Source organism: Pantherophis guttatus, chromosome 1, assembly GCF_059756535.1.
Source record: "Pantherophis guttatus breed Tessera chromosome 1, ASM5975653v1, whole genome shotgun sequence".
NCBI lineage: Eukaryota > Metazoa > Chordata > Lepidosauria > Squamata > Colubridae > Pantherophis > Pantherophis guttatus.
The window spans coordinates 247,365,654-247,392,419 of record NC_142063.1 but is presented as its reverse complement, the minus strand read 5'-3'; the positions used below and the strand labels follow the sequence as shown (position 1 = coordinate 247,392,419).

Genomic DNA, 26,766 nt, shown 5'->3' with positions numbered 1-26,766 from the left:
AGCTCTCTCGATCCGCTCCTCCTCAGATGAGTCGGTCTCTGGCTCGGTTTTTGGGGTTCTGGTGGTGGTGACGGTTCTTTTCTTCTTTTTGTGTGCGTTGGTATTCGATTTTGTCTGTGGTGTAGGGCGAAATCGGCATGGCTCTCTGGGCTCGGGCGTCGTCGCTTTCGAAGTCAGGATGGGAGCGTGCAGGTCTTGAGTCGCCGGTTTGATTTCTTGCTTCTTCGTAGATGTCTTGGTAATTTTCAGTCTTGGCCCAAAAGCAGCAAAAAGCGTTTTCATTGCTGATTTTACTTGAGATTTTGTTAAATCGTCTTCACTTTCTGATTTTGGATCATCTGAAGAGTTTGAGACTTCTTTCTCACTTTCTTCGTCTGATAGTGTTTTTCGCGCCAGAAATTTTGAACTGAGCGTTTTGATTGGCTCTGCTCCATTCTCTTTTGAAGTTCGTTGAAACCAAGATGGCTGCCATTCAAAATTTCACGCGGGATCACATCTTTTCTTTTTAACAACTATTTTCTCAGTAGTCATCTCACTTACGATTTTTTGATCTTTGGGTTTTTCTTTAATGACGTTTTTCTCTCTCGCTGCTCCGCTGTTCTTCAGCATCTCCTGGAGGTCCGCGATGATACTTTCATCATTCTTTTGGCTTTTTAGTATCTTTAATATCTCTGACCTGAGTTCGTTATTTTCTATTTCGATTTCTTTCTGGTCATTATTTTCACTCATTAGTTCTTCTTCTTCAGTGGTGTATTCTTCGGATTCTCTCGAAATCGCATTGGTGGATTCGTTGATCATCTCTTGATCAGTTTCTATTTCTTTGCTGTAGGCCCTGGTGTTGGGCCTATCTTTCTTGGACATTTTTAATTACTTATTGAGTCAATTAACCATCCTCTGCTACCAGCTTGTTGCAATATTTTCAGGATCAGACTCAATAAAGATAATAGAAGTTAAAGCTTTAAATATATTTCTTTTTAATTATGATAGGCATTCTATATTCACTGAATATTCGAGGTAGAAGCGACGAGAATGGTGAGGGTGGCTCCTTATATATACAAGGGGTGGAGCTAGGAATGGGAGTGGTAAGTTATGAATACATTAAAGTCCAAAGAATAAGTTAACCTCTGATGTTCCATATATACATTATTTACACATTGGAGAATAAGGCATTTACATCTGACAAAAACAAGGCAAGTTATTTTTGTGGAGGGTAGGGGTGGGATAGTGTTATTTTATTTATTTTTTTTAGACATTTTAAAGATTAGCTTCCCTAATAAAGCTACTAGATCCAGGCTGCAAACATCCAGATGACTACTAGATGGCAGTGTCGTTTTCTGAATCTCTTTTCCCGCAGGCTCCTTAAACCTTGAGGATTTTTGCAACCCGGGTCCGGTAGTTTATATAATGCCCAAGCGCTGCAGATTCTTGTTAACTTATGCAGTTATGAGGTCGTGTGTACCGCAACAAATCCTTCGGACCTCTGATTTTTGATGGCATTTTTTTCCCCCCCATGACTACAGACGTTGCCAACAAAATGCCCATCCGTGCCTAAGTACCAATTTTAACCTCTTGTCAGATCCCTGATTAGAAAAGCCTCGTGTCGGTCGTTAAAAGTTGCACAGCAGAGGGATTAAACGGGGCCCCGGTTAACTTTGCCTGCTCTGGTTTCTAAAGAGCAGGACGGGAGACGGCTCTCTTGTGGCGCGTTGCCGAAATGAAATCGGGACGCCCCGCTCTGGTTCCCCCCCTTTCCAGCTTGAAAGCCAAAGGGACCCAACCTTGCAGCCTGAGCCACCCTCTCAAGTCAAACTCTTCCTCCTCCGGGGTTATCAGCTCGCACTTCCTCTCCCCTGACAGCCCTCTGACTTTTTCAAAATGAGGCATCCGACTCGGCTTTTTTCCGCGATTTGCATACACACATCTACTTCCTGGTGCGGAGCCTGTTCGGCAACTTTACCTGACAGAGCAAAGGAGGAGGAAAGAAGCCAGGAAAACCTCAGGGAGGGACCATCTGTGGGGTGGAGAAGTGGAGGACGGAGGAGACCAGGCGGCCAAGTGGTCTGTCCTGCCCTGCTGATCCCCTTTGGGGTCTAAAAGGTGAGTTTGTTAAAAGCTCCCCTCCTTTACCTATTTGGCTGTTGCTATTTGTTGGCCCACTTTTTCCTCTTGCTGCTCTTGTTTTTCTCGGCCGGGGCCCGTTTCCCTTCCCGACTCTTGATTTACTCCCGCAGCAAACTAGTTGGGAGTGAGACCTTGGACTCCGCCGTGAATTATCTCAGGCCGTAAGACCACTTTGAAAACGCAGACACCGCGATTCTGTTGCCAATAAAATCTGTGTTTGTCAACCGAAAAATGGCTGGGAGGCCCAACTACAACGGGTTTGCCTCAGGGGTGAAAGCCAGCAGGTTCTGACAGGTTCTGGAGAACCGGTAGCGGGAATTTTGAGTAGTTCGGAGAACCGGCAAATGCCACCTCTGGCTGGTCCCAGAGTGGGGTGGGAATGGGGATTTTGCAGTATCCTTCCCCCAGGAGTGGGGAGGGAATGGGGATTTTGCAGTATCCTTCCCCTGGAGTGGGGTGGGAATGGGGATTTTGCAGTATCCTTCCCCCAGGGGTGGGGAGGGAATGGGGATTTTGCAGTATCCTTCCCCTGGAGTGGGGTGGAAATGGAGATTTTGCAATACTCTTCCCCTGCCACACCCACCAAGCCACGGCCACCAAGTCACACCACGCCCACAGAACTGGTAGTAAAAAAAAATTGAATTTCACCCCTTGTTTGCCTCTTGTAGATTGTGTGGACTTGCCGAGAGTTGTGTAAGCTTGATTGATTATGTGCCATTAAGCCGGGGTCAAAGTCTTAGTGGCCCCTGGATAGATTTTCTCTAGGAAGGCTCTGTCCCCAACCTTCCTTCTCTTTTTACCAGGGGATAAATATGTAAAGCTGTTTTTAATGTACGAAATAACCCTCCGAAGGATCCGCGTAGAGTAGATTATGTTTCTTCTCTGATTTGTTGCCAAAATATTACTCAAAAATGAACTTGCAACATATCTCCTTGAGAGGGTTGGTGACATTTTGACAATGTAAACATATCATGGTTGGGATTTATTTATTTGTTGGATTTGTTAGGATTATCCCACTCCAAGAAAATTCTGGGTGCCTACATATATCACCTGAACAGAAAACAATGAACTGCCTGTTTTAGTGAGGTGTGCAAGGTTTTGTATTCGTACGTTCTTTTACCACTTAAAATGGAAAAGGAAATTAAACCTCGGTGTATTAGCTAGGAAGTAAGTCCCCAGTGGTCTCTCCCTGTTAGATGGGTCTATATATAGATGGGTCCCTATATTGATGGGTATCAGGAGCAGGAGCTTCTTGGTGGTGGTGTCTCAGTAGGAATTTTCCAGCACTGTTTCTCATCAGCCATGCTGTGATTGGCACCACTTTAAGGCAATTCTGTATCCCACTCCTCCTCTCTTAACGTTTAGAACTACCGTATCATCTACTTATGTGAAAAATCCCAAATTGATAGTACAATAGTTGAAATTAGAATTAGGGAAAAGGGAGTGTCGGTTAGGCTGTGGGTCTCTTTTCATATCCTAATTTAAGACGAATGCTTTTGCTGGAAAAAAAGTAAACCAAATTGCATTTCTCTCTCAATGAGTATGCTGTTACAAGCTCAGGCTGGCCTTACGGTCTATCCCTCCCCCCCCCTCCCTGTTTCCTATTTCCTAGCTGTTTCTTTCAGCTAACAGCATGGCCTTTGAAGCTGGAATCTACCTAGCTTGCCATGTGTTACTCCACATTCTTCTTCTCTACTGTCAGAAAAGATTTAATCAAAAACAGAGGGGGTTTAGTCAGCCTTGTTCTTTGGAGATTTCATAGGCTGACGCATGCCTTTAAAAGGGAAAGTACAGAGATTTCAATGAGGTTCAAATTGTCTTAAGAAATGCACAAATAGTTGGAGCAGAAAGGATTCTGGCTCCCCCCCCCCTTCTTCTTCTTCCTTCCAAAATGCTGGCCATGATTGGATATGAATTAAAACTTAATATGGACTCGTTCAGGGCAAATTACCCAAACAAATTATCTTATTTGACTCCTCTCCCCTTTCCCACTTGACAGCCTGATTGGATTCATTATCCAGCAATCATTTAAATGCGTACACTGCTGCTGTGTGCTGGTATCTGAGCCAAACGGAAACACCCCCCCCCCAAATCCTTGGAGTTTCATCTGCCTTCAGCCATACTGACAGGGCAGATGCAGGATGCACAGATTCCACAGCTGGGTCTTTTTGCTTGTAAGGAGGTGAGATTTCTGCCTCTCAGTTTGTGGAAGGCCTTCAGGATTGTCTACCAAAAGATTCTTGAGTTGGATAATCATAATTCTAGACAAGAAAAGGAAAAATGAAATTAAAAGCATTCTTAAATATGACAAAATAACATTGCTTCCTTGCTCAGATGTGGCAGTTTTACGGTCCATATAGATGTAAGCCCAAATTTTTGGATTATATTTCAAAACTAGATATCTGTGGACTTGAAAGATGTATGTCTATTGTATTCTTCATTTCTGTTTAACTTTGTAGGAGTTGAATTATAAGATGACTGAAGGAGTAGTAATGAGAAAGTGGCAATACAATACAGAGCAATTTGCTTTTTTTCCTGTATATTTTTAAAATGCGGCAACTGTTTGAGTCAGGATGAGATTTAACCTGATACTTCAGAGAATAGTTAGGGGATTTTTTTGAGGGGTGACCCTTACCCTGTAGAAGTAAATACATTTTAAGACTTTTTCTGGAATTATGGAAGTGACTGATATTAAAATGTATAGAACTCTTGCTGTCTTAAAATCATTCTCAGCTGTTTTTCTTCTGCGAAAAGTTTAAAAAAATTAATTTGGATTTATTTCAGTTCATTATTGAATTTTTCCCTTTATGCAACTGGAGCAAGGTTTGAAGAAATACTTGAAGTCAGCTCTACTGGAACTCATTGTTATTCTTCCAAACTTGGCAAGAAAATTAACCATGAAGAATATGTGCTTCCTCAAATGAAATGCATTGATTTTTGGACCAGAGAGCTGCACAGGTCAGAATGGAGAAACTAACACTCCATTTATTAGGTTCCTAAGCCCGAAGATTTCCCTTCCCTCACTAATGGCAGCTTCTGTGTGGTAGGAGTGAGTGAGGAAAATGAACTAGTTGGTCGAGTGCAGTCTTTCTCAACCTTGGCAACTTTAGATATGTGGACTTCAATTCCCAGAATTCTCCAGCCAGCATATAGTCCTGTGTAAATCAAAGATCATGCAGTTGCTTTTTTTCATATTTAGAAGACTGAAAGTAGGAGCTTCCATTGCATCTCAAAGTGTATACTTCATTGATTTTTATGATACTATAGAGCAGGAGTGTCAAACTCGATTTCATTGAGGGCCGCATCAGGGTTGTGTCTGACCTTGGGGGGCTGGGGTGGGCGTGGCTAAGGTGGATGTGGCCAGCTCAATGTCACTCATGTCGGGGGCACCTGTGGTAACCTGAGTACTCTGCCAGCGAAAACAGAGCTCAGGAGGGCTGCACGCGACCCTCCCAAGTTCCGTTTTAGAGGCAGAGGCACCACGGGCCAGTCCTTTACTGATTTCAGGGCGGCCCCTCGGGCAAGATCTAAGCATTCCAAGGGCTGGATCCAGTTTGAGTTTGACACCCCTGCTAAAGAGGTTTACTGATTCTGATAAAAAAAAAATGCATGTGCAATTTTGAAGTTGGGAACTTGGTGATGAATATTTTAGCCATACATCACAACAAACTTAGATACAATTGAATTGAATACTGTATTTGACAAAGTGTGATTACATACACAAGGAATTTGTCTCCGGTGCAGAAGTTCTCAGTGTGCATGCAAGCAACAGAATAATGATAATCATAATAATAATAATACCAATAAGAAGGGGGAGTAAAGAAGATAATAAGGATAAATAATACTGCAGCCATACTATATAGTAAATAGACTGAGACATTAGACAGCACTGTGAGAATTAGGTGTTCTCAGAGTGATGGCACGAAAGAAAAAACTGTTCCTGTGTCTAGTTGCTTTGGCCTGCAATGCCCTATATTGCTGTCCAGGCCACCAAAAGAACAATTCAAATAATATATATATATATTATGTCTCCATGACATAAATACAAAAGCATTCTGTTGATTGAAAATGAGTTGACTTAAACCTATTTCTTTATTGTATTCATATCCTGTCTTTATTACTTTATAGTTAACTCAAGGCAGCAAACATATCCCATATTCCTTCCTCTTCCTGTTGTGGTACCCGAACATCTGAAGAACTCTAAGGTGAAGAAGAGTGTTTTAAACTTTGTTGATTACTTGTTTATTTGAATATCACACAAGCTACATTGGTAGATCTCAGAGGATGATACAATTAATCAAAAGCAATACGGCATAAAACAAGCATTGCTTAAATCGGATCCCATATCTCCTCTTTCAGCGATTTCAATGAGTGGAAATTGGAAATGAGCATATTATAATGGAAATACATCTTTTTCTTATCTACTCTGTGAATGATGATCATAATTGTTTATTTCTGTTGTGATTTGTATTTTCTCCTTTCCCCCCATTAGCTACCATTTGCACTTGGTACTTATTTCTATAGATTTCCTACAGAATATTGAAATGACATCCTTACAAGGTTAGTGTTTTATATTGCCATTTTGCAAAGCCTTTTATTCAGGCCGAACCACTGCCGATAAAACAGATCATGGTTGTCTAATCTTGAATCGGATGAATTATGTCAAATGTGTTAGAAAATTTCAGCCTCTCAAAAACCTTTGGGGAAGGTTTTGCCAGCTCAGTTCCCTCCACTGATCGACTAGGGTGGAAAGCAAAAAAAAAACTGGTGAAGGGAGCAATCAAAGCTCTAATTACGACAGTCTTAATTCTTTCAGGCATCTAGGCAGGTGTTGGCCAAGGCAGTCATCTCTTTAAAGTATTTCCATAAAATGCCCAATTATGTAATACAATTCAGCCAATCCCAATTTTATCTTACCTTCCAGATGTGTTGCTTCCATTTCTCAGATTTCCCATTTTATTGCTGGGAGCACATCAGATATGAATGCACTTTTATGCAGAGCAAATAAGAAAAACTTTTATACTGTATATTTTTTCCCCCATTTTAGGCGCTACAATGGGTCGAAGTATGCCAGTTGAAGTGGATGAAACTATTGACTGGTCTCCATTTCCAGAACATTCACTGAAAGAGGCTTCGAACCCTTCTGTAGAAGTTATAAACAACTCAATGCCTATGGGATCTTATCCACCTCAAACATCTCATCCGATGAATGGGCAACTAGGATTCTATAAGTACCTTGATCATGTCAATTCTAATAATGGCATACTAGAAACTTATGGCCACAGTCTTCCACAAGACACCTATGATTCTAGAAGAGGACAATTTCCTGGCCCATCCAGCAACTCAACAGACCGTTCAGAATGTAATTATTTGCCTCAACACAAAACAAACCAGCTCTTGAGATCTCAACCATTAGCTGATTCTCTTGACATCGGGCACAATTCTAGTAATTTGCAAAGAAGTTCATCTGAAATATCACAGCATTCATTTGGTGAAAATCAGGAAAATGTAAAGCCAAACTGGCAGCACGATAATAGGGTGCCAATAGACCTAAAGACAGAAGATGCAGGATACGATTCTCAGCCTCAGGATCCTCTGGGCATTGGACAACCTGAGCTTCCCTTGTCCTTTACTTCTGTTTTGAACCTACAAGACCTTCCAAAGCCTCTGATGTCCAGAGAATATTCACAGATGGACTCTCAGTCATACCCTTTATTTCCACAGATGCCCCATCTTTATATTTCACCACAAGCTCAGTGGCGCCCAAGATACTACAATCAGAATATGTACTGCCAGAATCCATGTAAGCTCATTAGTCATAAATGGTGTTTCCCCTGCTATACATGCATTTGCTGTATTTTTGTAAAACGGTTGTCCTATTGGCTAGATTTGTGTCATACTAAACTCTAATGTTGTAGTTTATTGGGGTTTGGTTTCATATGTGGTATTAATTCATTACTCCAGCCTTAATCAAGTGATTCCAGCCAACACAAATTATTCAATAAACTACAATTAGGAAAACAATCTTAATGTGTGACATTACTATATTTAATGCCATGCATAATTTAATGAATAGCAAAGGGGTGCTGTGCTTGCATGAATCCCAAGCACTTCTTCCAAATTGCTTTTGAACCATGTGCAGCTTTAGTAAGTTGCATGTGGGGTTTATTCAATAAAATGTGAATAAATAAAACCATGTCTTGGTGTAAGAAATGCGTGGTCCTTGACTAACGACCACAAATGAGCCCAATATTCCTGTTGCTTTTGCCCCTTTTTACGACCTTTCTTATCACATTTGTTAAGTGAATCACTGCAGTTATTAAGTTAGTAACATGGTTGCTAAGTGAATCTGGCACTCCCATTGATTTCGCTTGTCAGAAGGTTGCAAAAGATGATCGCTCGATCCCAGGGTACTGTAACCATCATAAATATGAGTCAGTTGCCAAGCATCTGAATTTTTATCACATGACCAGAGGAATGCTGCAACGATCATGTGTGTGAGAAATGATCATAAGTCATTTTTTTCAGACACTATTGTAACTTCAATAGTGTCACTAAATGAACTGTTGTTAATAGTTTGTACCATCTATTTACCTGTTATGGGAAGGAGTCTCATTTATACAATGATCTGAATTTTTATTTTCTGTTACGTTTAGATGGGCAAACCCCCTACCAACATTTTGCACCTTCACCTCAAGTGCAGCTTCCTGTTCCTGGCCCTTGTGTAAGAGTCACCCGCCCTGCTCAGCAAATAATCCCACATTATTCTAGGCCAGATGGACCCCAGTGTAATGAAGAAAGGCTGCCTCAGGGGGAAAACTCTTCCGAAGGACTTCAGAGATTTCAGTAAGTATTTTCCAACCTTGGAGCTTATTTCATTTTTTGCATGCAAAGCTAATGATGATTATTTTAGCATCCTGTGTATATGAACGGTATGCTAACCTTTGCCTGGATAATATCAACACATATATTGCTATTTCACCTGCCATCTCATTTGCTCCTATAATCAAGGCTGAGGCTAAGTATATACAAATAGGTTCCATTACTAGTTACTGTGAATCAGAATTTAAAACGACTGCCTAACTTAGTCATTGTTTGTTCCAAATTTAATGAAGAATGGCTGCTTCAGATTCAGACCAGCTTAAATTTACTAAGCCACTGACTTAGAGTAAAGGAGAACCCTAGAAATGGACAAAATTACAAATTCATTGACAATAATTAAGTAAAGTGGATTTGGCCATTTCATTGCTAGTGTCTTACAGCATCATTTGGCCATGACTGATCAGATATAAAGATTGTGATTGCTGTTATTTTGACACAACTTTTGATTGGATGATTCTTGAAGACACAGTAAGTCATTAGTGGAGAAATTACCTTAGTGTATTAGGGGTATCAAACGGGCCGGATGCGTCACGCGCAGGCCACACCCACCCCGGCTCCTCAAAGGCAAAAAAGTCACTACGTTACGTGACCCGATGGAGTTTGACACCCATGATCTAAAGATTCTGAGCGAAACTGCAAACCCTTTTTCCTCTTTCTCTAAACTTCTCATCTCAAGAGTATAATAATTTATTGCTGTGAGGTCATCTACAAAACGTATATAAGCCTAAACTAATTTAAAACCTCCCTAGTAATTTCACCGAGGCAAATTGAGTGGTCTTCCCAGGCTGAATTGCCTTGTTGATATGAATCTCTGCTGCTTCTCACAGGCCTCTGATTTCTGGCAGGGAAACAAAATAATTCTTATGTACTTTGTTTCTGTTCCAGGTTCAGTAATTTCATGTCTTTCTCCTTGTTAGCTTCCAGGTTTTCTAGATGTAGTGCTTTCTCTTCTCCTGCCTCTTTGTATTATTCACCCAGAGCTAGCCTCTATCTAGTAACTAAATTATGAAGACTCACTAAATTATGGCATAAGTCAACCAGTCACAACCACCACAGTGTGGGAGGATTTGGAATTAAAAGTGGGTGGAGTTTGTAGTAATGTAGGATTACACTTACCATCTTGTCATCTCCCATGAAACTAGTTTGAAGGCCATAGGACCACTGACAGTTTACAATCAATTTGGAATTAGATTGTAAACATTGTCCTTCAACATAGACTGTTCAGTAAGGGTGTATGTCTACATGCCCGTATATTGCATGTTACTGCTTCTCCAAGGGGCCAAGTCTATTTGAAATGAATGAGGCCACGCAGTGTAGATAATGACTAACATACATGTGTTTCCTGCTCCAACCCGTAATGGAGCTTTGACATCCCCCTTTGATTTATAATTCCCTCTTCACAAAGGATTGGCAGCTACAGTCACCCTGACTTCGGGATTGATTGATATCACAGAACTGTTTTTATCCCACAGAAAGAGGAGATCTCAGATTCCTATCAAATTCTTCAGGATTTCTTTTAATTTTTAAGATAATAAACAGAACATAAGAAATAATTGAAATCAAAAAAGTAAAAATGCCAGCGGCAGATTTCTTTTAAAATCCTGATGGTCTTTTCAAGAGCTTGGATACACTTGGCATACAGAAAGTATACTTCAAGATGTATTGATACGACTTCCTCCAATCCTTATTTTGAGCAACAAACTCTTGTTGAAGTAATTAGGACCTCTGCTTGCAGGATTGCACTGTCACTGAGCATCTTCAGTCCTGAGGCCCCCATTACAAATGGTGGCAGACTGGTTTAAATCGAGTCCACCCCAATTCTTGTTTCAACAAATAGGAGAAAGCTTAATTCATTTTTCAGACTCAACCCTTCCAAGACCGAGTGGCTGTGGCTTCCGATGTCCTGGTATAGTCAGCTGGTGCCATCGCTGACTATTGGGGGTGAATCTTTGCCCCCCCACAGAGAGGGCTCGCAATTTTTTTTTTTTAATTTGATTTATATGCCGCCCTTCTCCGGAGACTCAGGGCAGCTTACAATGCGTTAAGCAATAGCCTTCATACTTTTGTATATGTATACAAAGTCAGCTTATTGCCCCCACAAACTGGGTCCTCAATTTACCTACCTTACCTAATCTGGGTGTCCTCCTGGATGCGCAGCTGTCTTTAGAAGAGCACATGATGGCCGTGGCCAGGGGGGGCTTTTTATCAGGTTTGCCTGATCCGCCAGTTGCGTCCCTTTCTGGACTGGGATGCCCTACGCATGGTCACTCACGCCCTTGTCACCTCCCGGTTGAACTACTGTAATGCTCTCTACATGGGGCTCCCCTTGAAGAGCACTCTGAGGCTCCAACTGGTCCAGAATGCAGCCGTGCGGGTGATTATGGGCGCAACCCGTTGCGCCCATGCAACACCTCCCCTGCGCGAGCTGCACTGGCGCCCAGTGGTTTTCCGGGTGCAATTCAAGGTGTTGGTTACCACCTTTAAAGCGCTCCATGGCATAGGACCAGGATATTTAGGGGACCGCCTTCTGCCACCGATAGCCTCCCACCAACCAGTTCGCTCCCACAGAGAGGGACTCCTCAGGGTGCCGTCGGCCAAATTATGCCGGCTGGTGACACCCAGGAGGACAGCCTTCTCTGTGGGAGCTCCTGCCCTCTGGAATGAACTGCCCCCAGAAATACGTACAATCTCTGACCTCCGGGTTTTTCGCTGTGCCCTTAAGACCCTACTGTTCCGACAGGCTGAGCTGTCTATTTAAGTGGTTTTAAATTGGAGTTTTAACTTGGGGTTTTAAATCTTGGCCGAAACTGTTCAACTGATTTTAATTAATTTTTAATGATGATGTCTGTATATTTGTTTTAAATTGGCTGTACACCGCCCCGAGTCCTTCGGGAGAAGGGCAGTATATAAATAAAATTAACATTAACATTTTTTTGCATTTTAGAACAAAAGAAGCTTTTGGGTGGGGTCCTTAATCTTCCCTGGCCTATAAATGCAGTTTTCCCCAGCTTTTTCTGAACAAAGAGTATCTGTATGCCTTTATTATTAAGAAAGGACACCGAACATGTACTCAGAATCATGAGATTTGAACATTTTCAGAATTTACAGTGGTTTTTCTTTCTCTTCTCAGTGACCAATTTCAGAAGCAGATGCTTGAGAGTAACACACCGTTCGAAATATATGGTGCCCATGAGGGCATAAAGAGATTTCCTTTTGATTCCATGGCTCAGTCTGGAAGCATGCCCACCCCTGGGGCTATCCCAAGACCCCTGACTAATTCTGCAGCCAGAGGGACACTGAGGACCAGCAATTTGCCTGAAGAGCTACGTAAGCTACTGCTGTTTCTTGTTTGTTAGTTCTGTATGTATGTATGGGCTGGAAATAAGTAAGGATCATTCCACCCCCACAGTATGTATCACATACCATTTTTGCATTATTGAGTTCTTCTACTGATTGAGGGATTTCTAGAGCTATATTAGCAAAAAGTGTGAAAGACATTCCTATAAATCTTTCTGATTTATATAGCTAGCCTGTTCAGCACACGACTCTGGGTGTCTCTTTGTGCTTGCAAAATGTAAAGAAAAACACCCAAAGAACTGGATTAAAAACACAAGCAGGGATAAAGTTTTAAAAAGCTGAAGGAAAACAAAATTTTTGAAGATTTTATCTTGTTGCTGCTTCTTCTGTAAACAGAGGCCCTAGTACAGCTTCTTCCTAGATAGAGATGGACAATATACAGGTAGTCCTTGACTTATAACCACAATTGAGCCCAAAATTTCTGTTGCTATGTGAGACATTTGTTAAGTGAGTTTTGTCATAAATGTGAATCAGTTGTCAAGCATCTGAATTTAAATCACATGATCATGGTGATGCTCAACAGTCCTGTGTGTGAAAAATGTCCATAAGTCATTTTTTTTCAGTGCTGTTGTAACTTTGAACAGTCACTAAGACTACCTGTACTGTAATGAGCTCCGAATGATCCTGAAACTGCAGCTGATATAGAAAGCAGTGATTAGATTTCTGAGTTGGGGATCTTATCAGGGACACAAGACACTTTCATTGAAGTTGTTACATTGACTTCCCGTTAGCAAACAAGACTGGTTCAAGGTTTTTTTTTACTTCTACAGCTGTAAACAATTTGAGGTCTGAATTTTGGGAATGTCTTTACTCTTACACAGGGGTCCCAAACCCCCCAGGCCGTGGTCCATCACCGGGCCTTGAGCCATTTGGAACCAGGCTGTGGAATTGGTGAGTGAGCAGTGAGCAACTTGCCCGCTGCTCGCATGGAACCATTCCCTCTCCCGCCCACCTCCGCTGGTCTGCAAAGCCAGAAAGATTGGGGATGTCTGCTCTTACAGACTTCCCCGATGACTAAAATCCAAAGGTCCCTGTTGAGACTACAGTGTGTCACCTTGTAGTTGTTTATTTATACTCGCATATATACAGTCACCTGATTTGTGATGATTCTGGTAGCCTACAGTTAAAAAGCAAGAACACTACCAAAAGCAAATTATAAACTGCAAGAAGACAAACGTATAAACAACCCCCTCCCTCATGCAATAAGCTCAACCATTAACCTTCCCCCAAACTTGGCAGAACAGCCAGGTTTTAATACTTCCTGAACATCATCAGTTCTGAGAGATGTAACCAGCATCATGAATTGCACCCAGAAGCCAATGGGTAAGCCATAAAACTCATGGAGCAGTAGGGTCACAACAGCATAATGCAGTCTGCCCAAGGCTGTCTGTACTGCTACATGCTAGGCCAGCTGCACCTTCTAAGTAGCCTTCAAGGTCAACCCTGTATAGAATGCATCACAATAGTCCACTTGTGAGGTGGCTGCGGCATTAGTGACTGTTTGGAGAATCTCCTTGTCCAGGAAGGATGAAATTGAGGCACTAGATGTACAAAGAGCCTCTTGGCCACACCTGCCACCTGCTGTGCAGCATATCACCTTGCAGCTACTCATGGTAGGCTGCCTTTGTGAATTCTTTGGAATTCAGAACTATTTTGTTTCAAAGAACACCTGTTTTATTTATTGATACTTCTTTACTTTACTTTACTTCTCCTAGGTAAAGTCTTTATAACCTATTCTGTGGATGCAGCTGTGGAGGTCATGAAATTTGTGAACTTTTTATTTGTGAATGGATTTCAGACTGCGGTAAGTATTTTATTCTGGAAGCCTGCACTGCAAAGAGAAAAAGTGTGAATATCTGAAGAGAGGCAATTCTAAATTCAAAGTGGTATTGTTTGTTTTTTATGTGCCTGTCTGCCTAAATATTGTATATTCCATAATGAATATTATATAAAAGAGAGCCATAAAATTGGTTTAAGTAATACATGTAAATGTGAATTTAAAGTGAATGTATTGGGTGGAAATGATGTTTCAGATTCATATTTTTAAAAGGTGTCTCCAGCAGCATCCTGCATATGTGAACAACATTCAGAGAGGTTGACTTCTATATTAGTAGATCAACTTTCATGTCAAGGATTTCCCTTTATATTTTATTCTTCCGTGGCAGTAACTTTATAAACATCGTCCTCCAAGACTGAGTGAAACATAGTCTGATATGGTAGATACCAATTCATGATGTGTAATGGCAGTAGTTGGCCTGGCATTTTGCAATCTATGGACGCAAGAAATTTGGCTTATTCTAACAAGAGCTTCCTTGTCTGTCCATCACCAAAGGAGGGCTATTTGCTGGGACTCCTAAAAATCCTGGTTGGATTGAAACAGTATGCAGTATTTTAACACGACTCATAGTTTTGGCAAAATGTGTGAATTTGAGCACTGTGGTTTGTAAACCATGACTTATGACAGGCGAGTGTAACTTTTGGGGCAGATGAAATCACCATGGGGATGGCACAGATGCAAAGTGGGCAAGACCTTATCACACAAGTGTTGTTGTTGTTTTTTTTCAGGATGCATCAAGTTGATTTAACCAATTTCTTCACTGTGATATGAACTGCAAAATTTTTACCAAGCTGTACTAAACGTAGTGGTTTTTTTTTACTGGACAGTATTGTTGGTCTAGGTATATTTGCATTAAAAGCTTCTTAAATCAAACTATTTGGAAAGGATGCCAATGTTGAATTAAGGTTAAAGTAGCCTCCTAGAGAGCAGTCAGAGCTAAAGAAATCGTATTAATATTTTCACTTTTTAACAGATTGACATATTTGAGGACACCATCCGAGGAATTGATATTATCAAGTGGATGGAACGTTATCTAAGTGATGTAAGTAAAAATAAAATGTAAATCTTGTACTTTTTTCCTGCATGGAATACTTAAGGTTGCTTCCTAAGGCACAATGAACTAAAATAGGAATCTGTTCTCTCCTCCCCACCTGGCTTAATTATTAATGTTTTTCCTGCTCTGTTTCCCTCCCCTTTCCTTGAAATTAAAATGGAAGCAACTGAGAGAAGAAAGCCTGGCTCTCTTTTTATCAGTAATATTCCTTTGCTGAGAATTTTGAGGAATGTTTCTCTGAGTAATGAGCTATCCATCTTGTCTGTGTTATATACAGGAATGTACGTGTGTGTGCGTGAGAGAGAGAGATACAGAGTGAACAAAAACATATATCAAGCACATCAATTAGCTAGTGTATATTTTGGATTAGATTCAAAGAAACATATGAGCAGCAGTGGACTGCCAAGATAACTTGATTTACATATTGAGCTAAGCTATAGTTGTGCATATGGGTATGCCATGTAAACCCAGGCAATTGGGGCTTCGTTTACCAAATAAGATTAAACTTTTGCTTAATTTATTATGTGAACCTAAGTTCCGCTCACTTTAATAATTTGATGAGATAGACAGGTCTTGCTTGGGGGGAAAAAAGATTATGCTGCCCAGAAGAAATCTATCGGTTGCTAGAAACTGCATGCTGGACAGATAAGTTTGCATATGTTGGCTTAGTACTTGTGTAAGACTAGATAAGGAAATCATGAACTGTGGATAAAAGGCAGTTTCCAAAGCTTTGTACCTATGCCCCAACAATGTGCAAGCCAAAGTGACTAGTAAATCCCCCAAATCAATATCCTGCCAGTGTTCAGTGATAAACTAAAGGAAGCATGTGCTACACTTCCAGTAAGCTTCATATCCCTACAAAAGTGACACCTATACTCCCCAAAGAACCAACTGATAATTTTGGCTTCATCTCCCTACTACATTACTGTCTCTTCTACCCCTCAGCCAACTGAAGATGATAATATAGTAGAGCGTGCTCTACCAAGCAGAAAAGGTTGTCCACTAGTCCTGCTATAAATTTCAGTACTCTTTCAGGTTTCAGATAGGATACAAAGTCATTTTTTAAAAAGCCACAGTGTGAATTAGTACCGTGTATGAATTCTCCTTTATGGAAGGAGAATCTTTGTGATTGTGGCTTGTTTTGTTTTTAAATCTACCTCCTCAAAATAAGTTTTAAATTTTGTGGCTTCTCTTGAAAATAAGAGATGTTTAATTTCTTCCACAACCTCTTAGCTATTCCAAGCTGTGAGAATCAACATTATAAATATGCATTCTCATATGTGTGTATGTGCGTGTGTGTGTTTTGTACAGTATGCATAATTATGTCCAATAGGCTGAGTTGGTGATTTTTGTGATTCAGCACAGCCAATGCTGAAAAATATTTTCTCTCCCTTAAATTAAACTCTGCTTCATGGGAGATCCATGAAATCTGGTATGAGGAATTCCAATGTATACTGTACCGTCTCACTGCCAAAAGAAACTGGCTTGCCTTATGCTTCCAAGGAACATCAGATCACGTAAAATCCCAGCTGGCAGCTTTCCCAGCTGTTTTTGCCCAACTGTGCTGCATTTTATGATTTCATAAAAGTGTTTCTCTTTCTGACAGAAGACAGTAATGATAATCATAGCAATCAGTCCAAAATACAAACAGGATGTTGAAAGGGCTGAATCCCAGCTGGACAAGGATGAACATGGTTTACATACTAAGTACATCCACAGGATGGTGAGTGAGGACACGTGCTTGCCATTTCAAAAGGAAGTCTTCAGCTGCTGCTGCTTCTTCTTCTGCCAAAATATTGGCGTTTGTGCTGTGGTTAAGCCATGCTTTGTTCGTATTTAAAACTTTGCTTTCTGCGGTGCTTCTTAGAGGGCATGGCAACTCCATGTTCTGTAAATGCAGTTGATGATATGTGTGGCTTTGTGACCTGTTTAAATCCTTTCATACTTGGTTCAAATCTCTGCCATGTGATCTATGGGGACCCATTGGGGAGCAAGGGAGGCAAGTGATGGCGTTTGCATCTTGACATCATTGTGCCTTGCCACAGAGGACTATGATATGAACATATCTTATGCCTGCACTGAACATGTGGAACACACTGAACTGCTACACCTACACTGGAGCCCACTGATGGCAGACTGCAACATACAAACAGAATTGTATTTTGTGGAATTTTTCTAGCCACACTTTCATATCCACCCCTGAGTTACTGTATTCTCTTTCTCTGCGCATTTGATCTTTGTCTCCCTACGGCTTCTCCATTGCCACAGAGACTCAGCTTGATAACATGTGTGAAGATTCTCTCTAGGGTTTCCTCTGATCTGATTGAATAAACTGCAACAGGGCTTCCTGCCTTTCAGCTAGAAAAGAAATGCTATATAATGTGCTTGTCTAGAAAGCTTCCAACAGGACCGATTTATCACAGAGTGAGAGCAGACCCACACGTGCAGCTGGAGGAAAGGCGGTGTTTTAGGCATGCAAAGATAAGCTCCCTTCGGTGGCAGCGGTGGGGAAAAGAGGCAGAGAAGGGAGGAAAAGCTATTTGATCTTTACTAGCGGTGAATATTTTCTGACACAGATTTCAGCCATACAATTCAGCAAATGCCACATACATCTTGATCCCATTCCACTGATTTTGATAGAAGTTAATGTTTTCTCTCTAGGCTCCCAAGGATGCCTAGCCCTTGCTGTAGTGACAAGCCTGCTGCCAACATTGTAATGTGTTGTCCTGACTTCCTTTACTCTTTTTAGCGTTTTGCAAATGGCTGATGTTCTGAAACATAAAGCAGCCTATGAATGCTTACATCAGACTGGTGATGAGTTATGGCTGGGGTATTTCAGCCAGAGATAAAGCTGGAGGTGTCTGGCTGTTCCAATCTCTATCTGCTCTCAATCTCTAAATCAAGATTGTTACGGTATGCAAGTTAAACCCCACTTGATATTTTCAGTACTGTTGTTATATTTAAGGAAAAATTCAGACGTAAGTGGATAAACCCTGCAATATAGTTGAAAAGCTTCCAGAAATGAAACACAATTCTGCTTTCAATTGTCCATCTGCAGTAGCATTCAACAGGTGTATAAATACAAGACAAGGGCCTTCCAACAAAAATACACAGCAATAAACCTCATAGAACAGCATATACATCTTGCACATGCTTATCTGTTGCTCAGTGATAAGGGGTAATTAACACCTAGGCTTCTTGGTGCTCTCTGAGCTTGGTTGCTTTCTTGCAGATGTTTCATTACCCAAACTAGGTAACATCAGTGCACGTTTCATTACCCAAAACAACCAAGCTCAGAGAGCACCAAGGATCCCTCCTTTCAATCATGAGCAGGGGTGAAATTCAGCAGGTTCTGACAGGTTCTGGAGAACCGGTAGTGGAAATTTTGAGTAGTTCGGAAAACAGGCACACATCTGGCTGGCCCCAGAGTGGGGAGGGAATGGGGATTCTGCAGTATCCTTCCCCTGGAGTGGGGTGGGAATTAAGATTTTGCAGTATCCTTCCCTGCCACACCCACCAAGCCACGCCCACAGAACCGGTAGTAAAAAAATTTGGATTTCACCACTGATCCTGAGCTACAAATATTCTCCTTTATTGGTACACCCAGGCTCCCCTACTTCCAAAAATCTAGAATGGAAAACAGTATTGCTCAGATCAGGGCACTTACATGTTGTGTCTAACATTGGATCATAACCTACTTTCACTGTTCGGAGTTCTATGCAATTCATAATCCAAGAATCCAGATAGATTCATAAATCTATCTGATTGTGTCATTGTGCTACTGTAGGGACATGAGTCTGTTTATAGCTGAAGGCCATTGTACATTAGAAATCAGAATACATACATCTGAAATTAATGTTGACAAATTTTCATTCTTTTATATTTTTTCAGATGCAAATTGAATTTATACAACAAGGAAGCATGAACTTTAGATTCATTCCTGTGCTCTTTCCCAATGCAAAAAAGGTAATATGACTAAGGCAGAATAATTCCATTTTGGTGCTTGATGAAAATTTCAATTGGATCAAGAACATTTTTAAAAAAATATTTGGGAACGTGAAGTAAAAATTCTTTTGGCATTTGATGTAAGAATTTAGAGGAATGTTTCACAATACTCTTAAAACAGAATTATAATTTATATCAAAACGATACCTCTACTCTCAATCTGTACCCAAAATCTGTTCTGCAGAATATGCAAAGATTTTTATACACCCAACTAGGTTCTCATACTGTGTAGGCCAGAATCTCATTTTGTAGAACTACAGAATTGGAAATAATTCAAATTAAAGCATTGGTAACATGTAGCTATCCAATATCCATCACATCTAGTGATGCAGAGACCATCAACCCTCTAGGTATTTAATTCTTCTGTTAAACTACTCTTGTATTCTTATAACTTTAAATTCTTACTTGTCCTGCTGTCTGCGATGGTAATGAACAAGTCTTGGCCTTCTTCTTTGTGATACCTTTTGTTCAGATTACATTTCTAGTCTCCCGGGCTACTTCATTGGTCTTTTCTGAATCACTCCTAGTTAATCTAAGAAGAATCCAGATTAAAAGTCTAATGCCCAGAACTCTTGGGTCTGACTAATGCCCAATGAAGTTCTAATGCACTATTAGTTCCAGTGATTTGGAAACTATACTTCTAGTGATGCAGTATAGTTGACAAATCCATGTTGATCTCTGTAATTTCAGCATTATTTTCAAACATTTTTCATTCTCATTTCATTTGGTACTTTACCCATTATCTCAAACTTCTCAAAATTTTATAAACAGTCTATTAGACCATTAGCAAATCTTTCAGTACCCTAGGATTACGTTCATCTGACCCTGGAGATTTGAATTGATTCAAAATATAGAAAATTTGTATTTTAACAGTTGAAAACAAATCTGTTCCTTGATCCTGCTCTTCACAATGCTTAGTGAAACACATACTTCCATATTGGTTTTTTAAAATGGCCAAAATGGGAATTGACTAGTTTTGCCTTTTCTTTGTTACCTGCTAACATTTTGTTACCTTCTTGAGAAGCAGATATACTGACTATTTTCTCTTTCACTTTGAAAATTTTTAAAAGCTTTTTTTGGGGGGATGGGGATTCCAGATGCTGCATTCTTCCTTTGTGACTTCTCCTTTGTTACAACATGAATCCTTGTTTGGTTGGTTATAACTTAGCATGAGGTGTGATCATAATCATATTCAAATAGGCGGTTGTATCTATAAATCTGTACAACATTAGGAAGATAACAAAATAAGCCCTCCTACTCCCCTTGTAATATCACGTACAAGAAAATCTTTATAAATTCTCCTTAATCAGCATGGGAAAAGTTACTACCATAATCTAGAGTAGGTTAGTCAAGATCCTCCTGAAGCTTTGCTATCAGAGCTATAGGGAAGCTACATGACACTACTGCACCTCAACATTATAACTATGGAATGCAGATTTATATTTATTTATTAGTTCAATTTATATGCCGCCCTTCTCCGAAGACTCAGGGCGACTTACAATGCACTTATAGCAATAGTCTTCATTCTTTTGTATATACCTGCTTATTAGGGCTTTTGCCCTCCCATAAGCGGTGTTTCTACAAAGTCAGTTTATTGCCCCCACAATCCAGGTCCTCAATTTACCTACCTCGGAAGGATGGAAGGCTGAGTCAACCTTGAGCCTGGGGAGATTTGAACTCGCACTAATTGCAGGCAGCTGGTAGCTAAGTGCTACATAACAGCACTTAGTCCGCTGCACCACCAAGGCTCTTTATAGGACTTTAAAGCTGAATGATATAAGAAGCAATAAACATGCTGGGAAAAGGCTTCATACAAGTGATTTCACAAGGACTTACTGAAATTGTTTAGAAAAGAAATCCACAGCTTAACTTATTGCTTAGTTTGTTGGCAAAGACATATGAGGAAGATGGGAAACTCATGTCAAATGTGGAGTCTGTAACTCGAATGGCGAGTATGTCTCAAAAGCTGCTATCAGGAGGGATTATATATTGCTTCTTTCTCTCTTCTTTCCTATCCACATTCTTCTCTCTTTTTGACTTTTCCTTCTCCACAGGAACATGTACCTACCTGGCTTCAGAATACTCACATCTACCATTGGCCTCGGAACAAAAAGAACATTCTCTTGCGGTTGCTGAGAGAAGAGGAGTATATCGCGCCTCCAATAGGACCTCTGCCCACTCTCCAGGTTGTTCCATTGGGAGCACACATCTGAAGCACACATGGACTAAATGTTGTACAATTATCTTGGCTGATGGCCAGGGTTTTCCTGGCTACTCTTCTGGGTGATGAATGGCATGTGCACCCTCTCCCCTTCCCACCACAAATAGAATTTGTCTTGGGGTGCAGCAAGCCGATACGTTTCCTTTCCTTCTGAATGTCTCTTTCTGATGCTGATCAGGCACATTGCTGCATTTCAACAAACTGCAAATGGAAAAATGCATTTCATGGTTGTTGCTTTTCTTCTGTCTTGAACAACATTCCAAGTCCGCAGCAAAGCTAACAAATACTAGAATGAGGCTGAATATGCAAAAAAAAAAAAAAACCCACAAAAAAACCAGGATACTCTTGTTGGCTCACAGCTCATTTTGTTGTCAGACAGATGGACATATATTGTAAAACAATATTCCAATGCTGTTTCATGTACACGATAAAGGAGTTACTTTTCATATGGACTGTCATTTTTGTGGTAAGAAAAACATGAGAGTTTAATGTTTTTATTGTTAGTAAACATAGTCATGATCTTCAAGGATGCTATTTAGTTAGGCACTTGACTTATCTTTTTAAAAATAGTTTGCAGATGATCCATAACATAATTCAGAATATTCCTTCTCTTGCTCTGTCTTAGAGCAAGGCCATGTTTTACATTTCCCATATGGCTGTTCTCAAAATGAATACCTACCATATGTTCTTTCTGATAACAGATACTATTGCTTATAATAATGGTTTAACACAGTGATGGTGAACCTTTTTGGCATTGAGTGCCCAAACTGGAATGCGTGTGCATGTGTACGTGCCGGAGCACCGGAAACCAGATGACCAGCTGGTCTTTCGATTTCCAGCATGTGCATGCATGCCTGTTTTTTGCGCATTTTCGTGTCGTTTTCTGGCCTTTTCCACTGCTCCAGTGCCCGCAAAGACCAGCTGGCCAGCACGCATGTGCGTGCTTGAAACCAGCAGAGCAGCTGGCGACGGTGCACGTGACCACAAAGAGGGCTCTGCTTGCCACCTCTGGCACATGGGGCATAGTTTCACCATCACGGGTTTAACAACTCTTTGTCAACAATAGCAAACTATGAATAAAATAGGGAATATCTGCTAAGGTGACATGGAGAATAGCAAGAGGCTTGATTCAAGCTGTTGCTCGAAGGAAGAGGTAGGTAGCAAGAAACATCAGTAGATTTTTGGAAGAATTAAGGTAGCTTAATCAGCACTAACATGGCCAATAGAGTAGTAATACACTACTCACTCCGTATCTGCTAGGACCTACTAGACGTTCAGCAGCAGGAGATCTTCCATCTGTTCCACAGATGACTAGTGGTGCCTACTGTCTTCTTGTCACTCAGTCAGAACACTCTGTTATTTCTATCTCCTCACTCAAAAGTACTATTATCTATTTGCTTGGGATTTCTTTTACTTTTCCCTAACTCGGTATCCTCTTGATACGTTAGATTATACCTTCCATCAGGTAGAAGGCACCAATCTGAAGAATACCCAGAATATATGGACATCAAAGGCATAGGATTATATATATCTATAGAATTACTGTCTGTGGATATCATAACTATAAACAGAATATAGCGAGAGTGTTTCTTTTTTTAAAAAAATACTCCATACAGAGTGGGAGCACTATTGAGTTTGGTACAGTGGTGAAATCCAAATTTTTTTACTACCGGTTCTGTGGGCGTGGCTTGGTGGACGTGGTCTGGCTTGGTGGGTGTGGCAGGGGAAGGATACTGCAAAATCTCCATTCCCACCTCACTCCAGGGGAAGGATGTTGCAAAGTCCCCATTCCCTCTCCACTCCTGGGAGAAGGATATTGCAAAATCTCCATTCCCACCCCACTCTGGGACCAGCCAGAGGTGGTATGTGCCAGTTCTCTAAACTACTCAAAATTCCCGCTACCGGTTCTCCAGAACCTGTCAGAACCTGCTGGATTTCACCCCTGGTTTGGTATGAGGACAAGCCAATAATTTGTCAGTTGGACTATAAAGTACCAGCGACACAAGAAAGGCTATCAGGAATTCTGCAAAGCCAATTCCATTGAAAATAAAATGAAAAGGGTGCCTTGCTTTCAGAAAGGTTATACATCAGCTAAGATAGGAGATCTAACGTCTTTCTGCCTGTTTCCTTACATCTAATGTTAAGTTTGGCCATGCCTATATAAAAGATACTACATGTACCTTTTACATATACATGTACCTTTGCAGCAGACTGGGTTAGTTCTCGATCTGTTCTTACAACTATTGTGTCCAAAAATCTGATTTATTGATGACTTTACTGCATTGTATATAAAATCCCAGCAGGCTACACTTCTCTTCTTGAAGTGTACAGCATCTCTAATGAACTTCTGGGAGGTCTATTCCCCCAGTGTTGGGAACCCTCACCACACCCAGCTCTTCTCTCTCAATTACCACTATTCTCATCATTTTGACAATTATTGTAAGTAAGCTTTTCAGTGTTCTTTAGGAACTGGAAAGTAAAAAAAAAAACCTGGTGCAAATACTACAGTGTAGAAATGCCCATAATTAATTAATACATCAAGGAAGGGCACTCAAAACATTCACATCCCTGAACCTTTACATTTCACCTTAAGATGAAAAGGACAGTAAACTTTTGGAAAGATAGTTATACTTTACAGAATTCATCTCAGAACCGCTGAGATACTGTACCAACAATTGCTCATTTCTCATAGTGTAGGGCCAAAACATATTTTTCACTCTTAACAACAGTCAGTACCAGGGTTGAGATCATAGCACATGGCAGGGATGATGGTAGTTGGTAGGGAAAAGGATTAATGTAGGCAATCTTCTTCCTTTGTGGTTCTGCAAAAACCTGTTTCCCTAGAATAACAGTAAGCCCAGGAAAATAGCATGTACTAGTTAAAAAAGAAAAACAAACTGGTTATTCCATCTTTAGGCTTTGCTTAACACAATTTAAATGAGAAAGCCAAGACCTATTACTACATGTGAAACGAGATAAACAAAGGTGCTTAGTCCAAAAAGCTACTTAATTTAAAAGGACTCTTGTTAAAAACCCAGTGTCTCTTATCTCGTGTTAGCAGGGCAGAAATCCGAACCACTGCTAATTCTAACTACAGCAAAGTTCAAAGGGAGAAACAATTCATAGCTGTGCAACAGAAAAGAGGCAGATTGTTGAAGGAGAAAGATAATTACTATAATTTATCACATGTCCACATTAATGAAGCTCAACTGAATACCTGGGTTTTAAAAGAAGCAAAGCTGTATAGCAATAAGCGGAAAATAATCACTTATAGTCCCCTTATCACAGAAAAAAAAACAATTTTGTTTACTTTCAGATATACGTGTAACCTTTTGCAGACTGAAATAAATGCAGTGGACAGATTTGCAAAAGAAGCTATATAGATTCTGGTCATTATGTTGACTGATTGTTCTTGAAAGCATGACAAAGGCTAGTGCTTTTCATCCCACTGTTCTGATGTTATTATTACACGGTCCAAATTGCAACAGAATGAGACTCTTGCCTTGAGTACTTTAGAGTTAAAGGTATAATTTCTAAGAAAGTGAGAGGAGTAATTCCACAATATTTAAGGCCAGCAATGTCTGGAACACTTTGAGGATGATCTCAAAGTTCTTTCTTTGTCTGGAGAGGAATTACAAAGAGGAAATGTCTTCACTGACTCTTAATTCTGCTGTGATTGTCAGCTCCACTTTTTGCAGAGCTGTCTTTGGTCAGCCATTTTTTCCCTGGAAGCAGGGGTGAGATTTTACCAGTTCGGACCGGTTTGGGTGAACCAGTAGCTCCGATGATCAGCTGGGAGTGAACCGGTTCACTCTGACGATCAGGTTGGCCCGCCCGCCTGCCCCTGCGCTTTACTTACCTTTATCTTCTCAGCTGATTGGCACGGTAGAGAAGCGCATGATCACCGAACCGGTTGTTAAACCGGCAGCATCCCACCACTGCCTGGAAGCCCCATGGTTAAGTTTACCATGGGTGTTATATGAATACAGCTATCAAGTAAGGAGAGACTATACCAATGGTTTGACTCGGTAAAACACAGATTTTATGTTCCTAATTTAAATAGATTAATAAAAATTATTTAAATTCAAGCAAACAATACATATAGGATTGTGTTTAGCCAAGATCAGCTTTCTAGCTCCATATGTTGCTACTTTCCCTTTGTCATAGTTGCCCTTATGATAATTGGCATTTCAGTTTGATATATTTTCCACTGTGCCACAATCACAGCTGTTTGATCCTTACATTAAAAATAACGCTTCAACACAGCTGTGACTATTCATCATTTCAGAAAAATTAACATGGCCAAGAATCTTCCATGCAAGTCACACTATGTTCTCTAGAATTCTGTTATGTTTCTTCCCCAGGTCAAATTGCAGCAGTGCTGCATGACACAGCTCAAGTTATGCTACTGCATTGATGACGTTCTTGTTTATATGGTTTTATTTTATTGTACTCTCATTTATGGTAAGCTGCTTGGAAAATTTGCAATGGGAGGATATAAATGTTTACCACACAGCTTCAATATATCAATTTTTTCCTTACAAGGGGCCCTTATGACAATTGTGGCTTTCAATTCTGTGCTGTTACCAGATTCATTTGGGGGATGCTGCTAAGGGACAATAAAACAGCAACAATAAAGCAGTGACACACACACACACACACACACACAGAGTGTGCTTTGTGTGTGTGTGTGTGTGTGTGCATGTCAGTATTGGAAATAAGACAAGAGAGGGAGGAATCCAGAGTCACTCAACAATCAGAGAAATAAACTTAGGAAGGACCCACCCTCATTGATTAGACACTTAAAAATGGCAGTGGGAAGTTTGTATCTTCACACTTGCAAGATTTTGTACATGTAGCCTTAAAATAGATTTAGCTCATTTTCCACCATGTTTACCCAGGAGGGCTGACAAAACTACCCCCCCCAAAGCTACAACTGCAGTGCTATTGGTCACCAAAACCATGTGACCTGCCTATAATTTCCTGCTTAAAATGTACATAATGTGACTAGAGTAAGCATGCATTTGTACTATATGAGAAATGTTTTTACATCAAACTGAGCCGGTACAAATGTCAGTTACAAACTGCTGCAACAAATATAGATTGTCCTTGACTAATGACCACAATAGGAACAGAATTTCTATTGCTAACTGATGCAGTCATAAACCAAAATGTCATGTGACCACAGTCCTGGGTGGGTTGCCGTCATTAACTGGGAACTGCAGCTCTTTGAGTGAGTACCTACTCATATCCAAGCCATTCCAGGCTTGACCCCTCATAGCTCCGAGT

The 26,766-nt window shown here is 40.6% G+C and overlaps 1 protein-coding gene and 1 long non-coding RNA gene across 7 annotated transcripts in view; one reads left to right on the top strand and one right to left on the bottom strand.

The window, feature by feature from the left end:
* Positions 1–1,385: 1,385 nt before the first annotated feature.
* TRAF3IP2 (TRAF3 interacting protein 2) lies at positions 1,386–21,923 on the top strand. 6 transcript variants are annotated; one of them, XM_034409174.3, is made up of 12 exons: positions 1,400–2,097; positions 4,945–5,079; positions 6,250–6,326; positions 6,614–6,681; positions 7,169–7,924; positions 8,778–8,967; positions 12,134–12,330; positions 14,076–14,164; positions 15,171–15,239; positions 16,858–16,974; positions 19,143–19,217; positions 21,311–21,923. In XM_034409174.3, exons 4-12 carry the CDS (start codon positions 6,666–6,668, stop codon positions 21,467–21,469), a joined length of 1,668 nt encoding a protein of 555 aa, XP_034265065.2. In that variant the 5' UTR covers positions 1,400–2,097; positions 4,945–5,079; positions 6,250–6,326; positions 6,614–6,665; the 3' UTR covers positions 21,470–21,923. The 6 variants fall into 6 exon arrangements, with proteins under 6 accessions (XP_034265066.2, XP_034265065.2, XP_034265064.2 ...); XM_034409173.3 differs by having other exon boundaries at positions 1,431–2,097; positions 4,906–5,079; XM_087882642.1 differs by having other exon boundaries at positions 1,655–2,097; positions 16,861–16,974.
* The window catches only part of LOC117660860 (uncharacterized), a 35,902-nt gene continuing 13,269 nt past the window's right edge, over positions 4,134–26,766 (bottom strand). Inside the window, exon 2 of the long non-coding RNA XR_015731399.1 lies at positions 4,134–4,382. This is a non-coding gene — a long non-coding RNA (uncharacterized LOC117660860). The remainder of the gene's footprint in view (positions 4,383–26,766) is intronic.

Excerpts from the sequence above, each read along its gene's own strand:
- TRAF3IP2 (XM_034409175.3), top strand. Across the intron at positions 7,925-8,777 it reads TATGTACTGCCAGAATCCAT|ATGGGCAAACCCCCTACCAA; the intron begins GTAAGCTCATTA and ends TGTTACGTTTAG. Across the intron at positions 19,218-21,310 it reads TCTTTCCCAATGCAAAAAAG|GAACATGTACCTACCTGGCT; the intron begins GTAATATGACTA and ends CCTTCTCCACAG.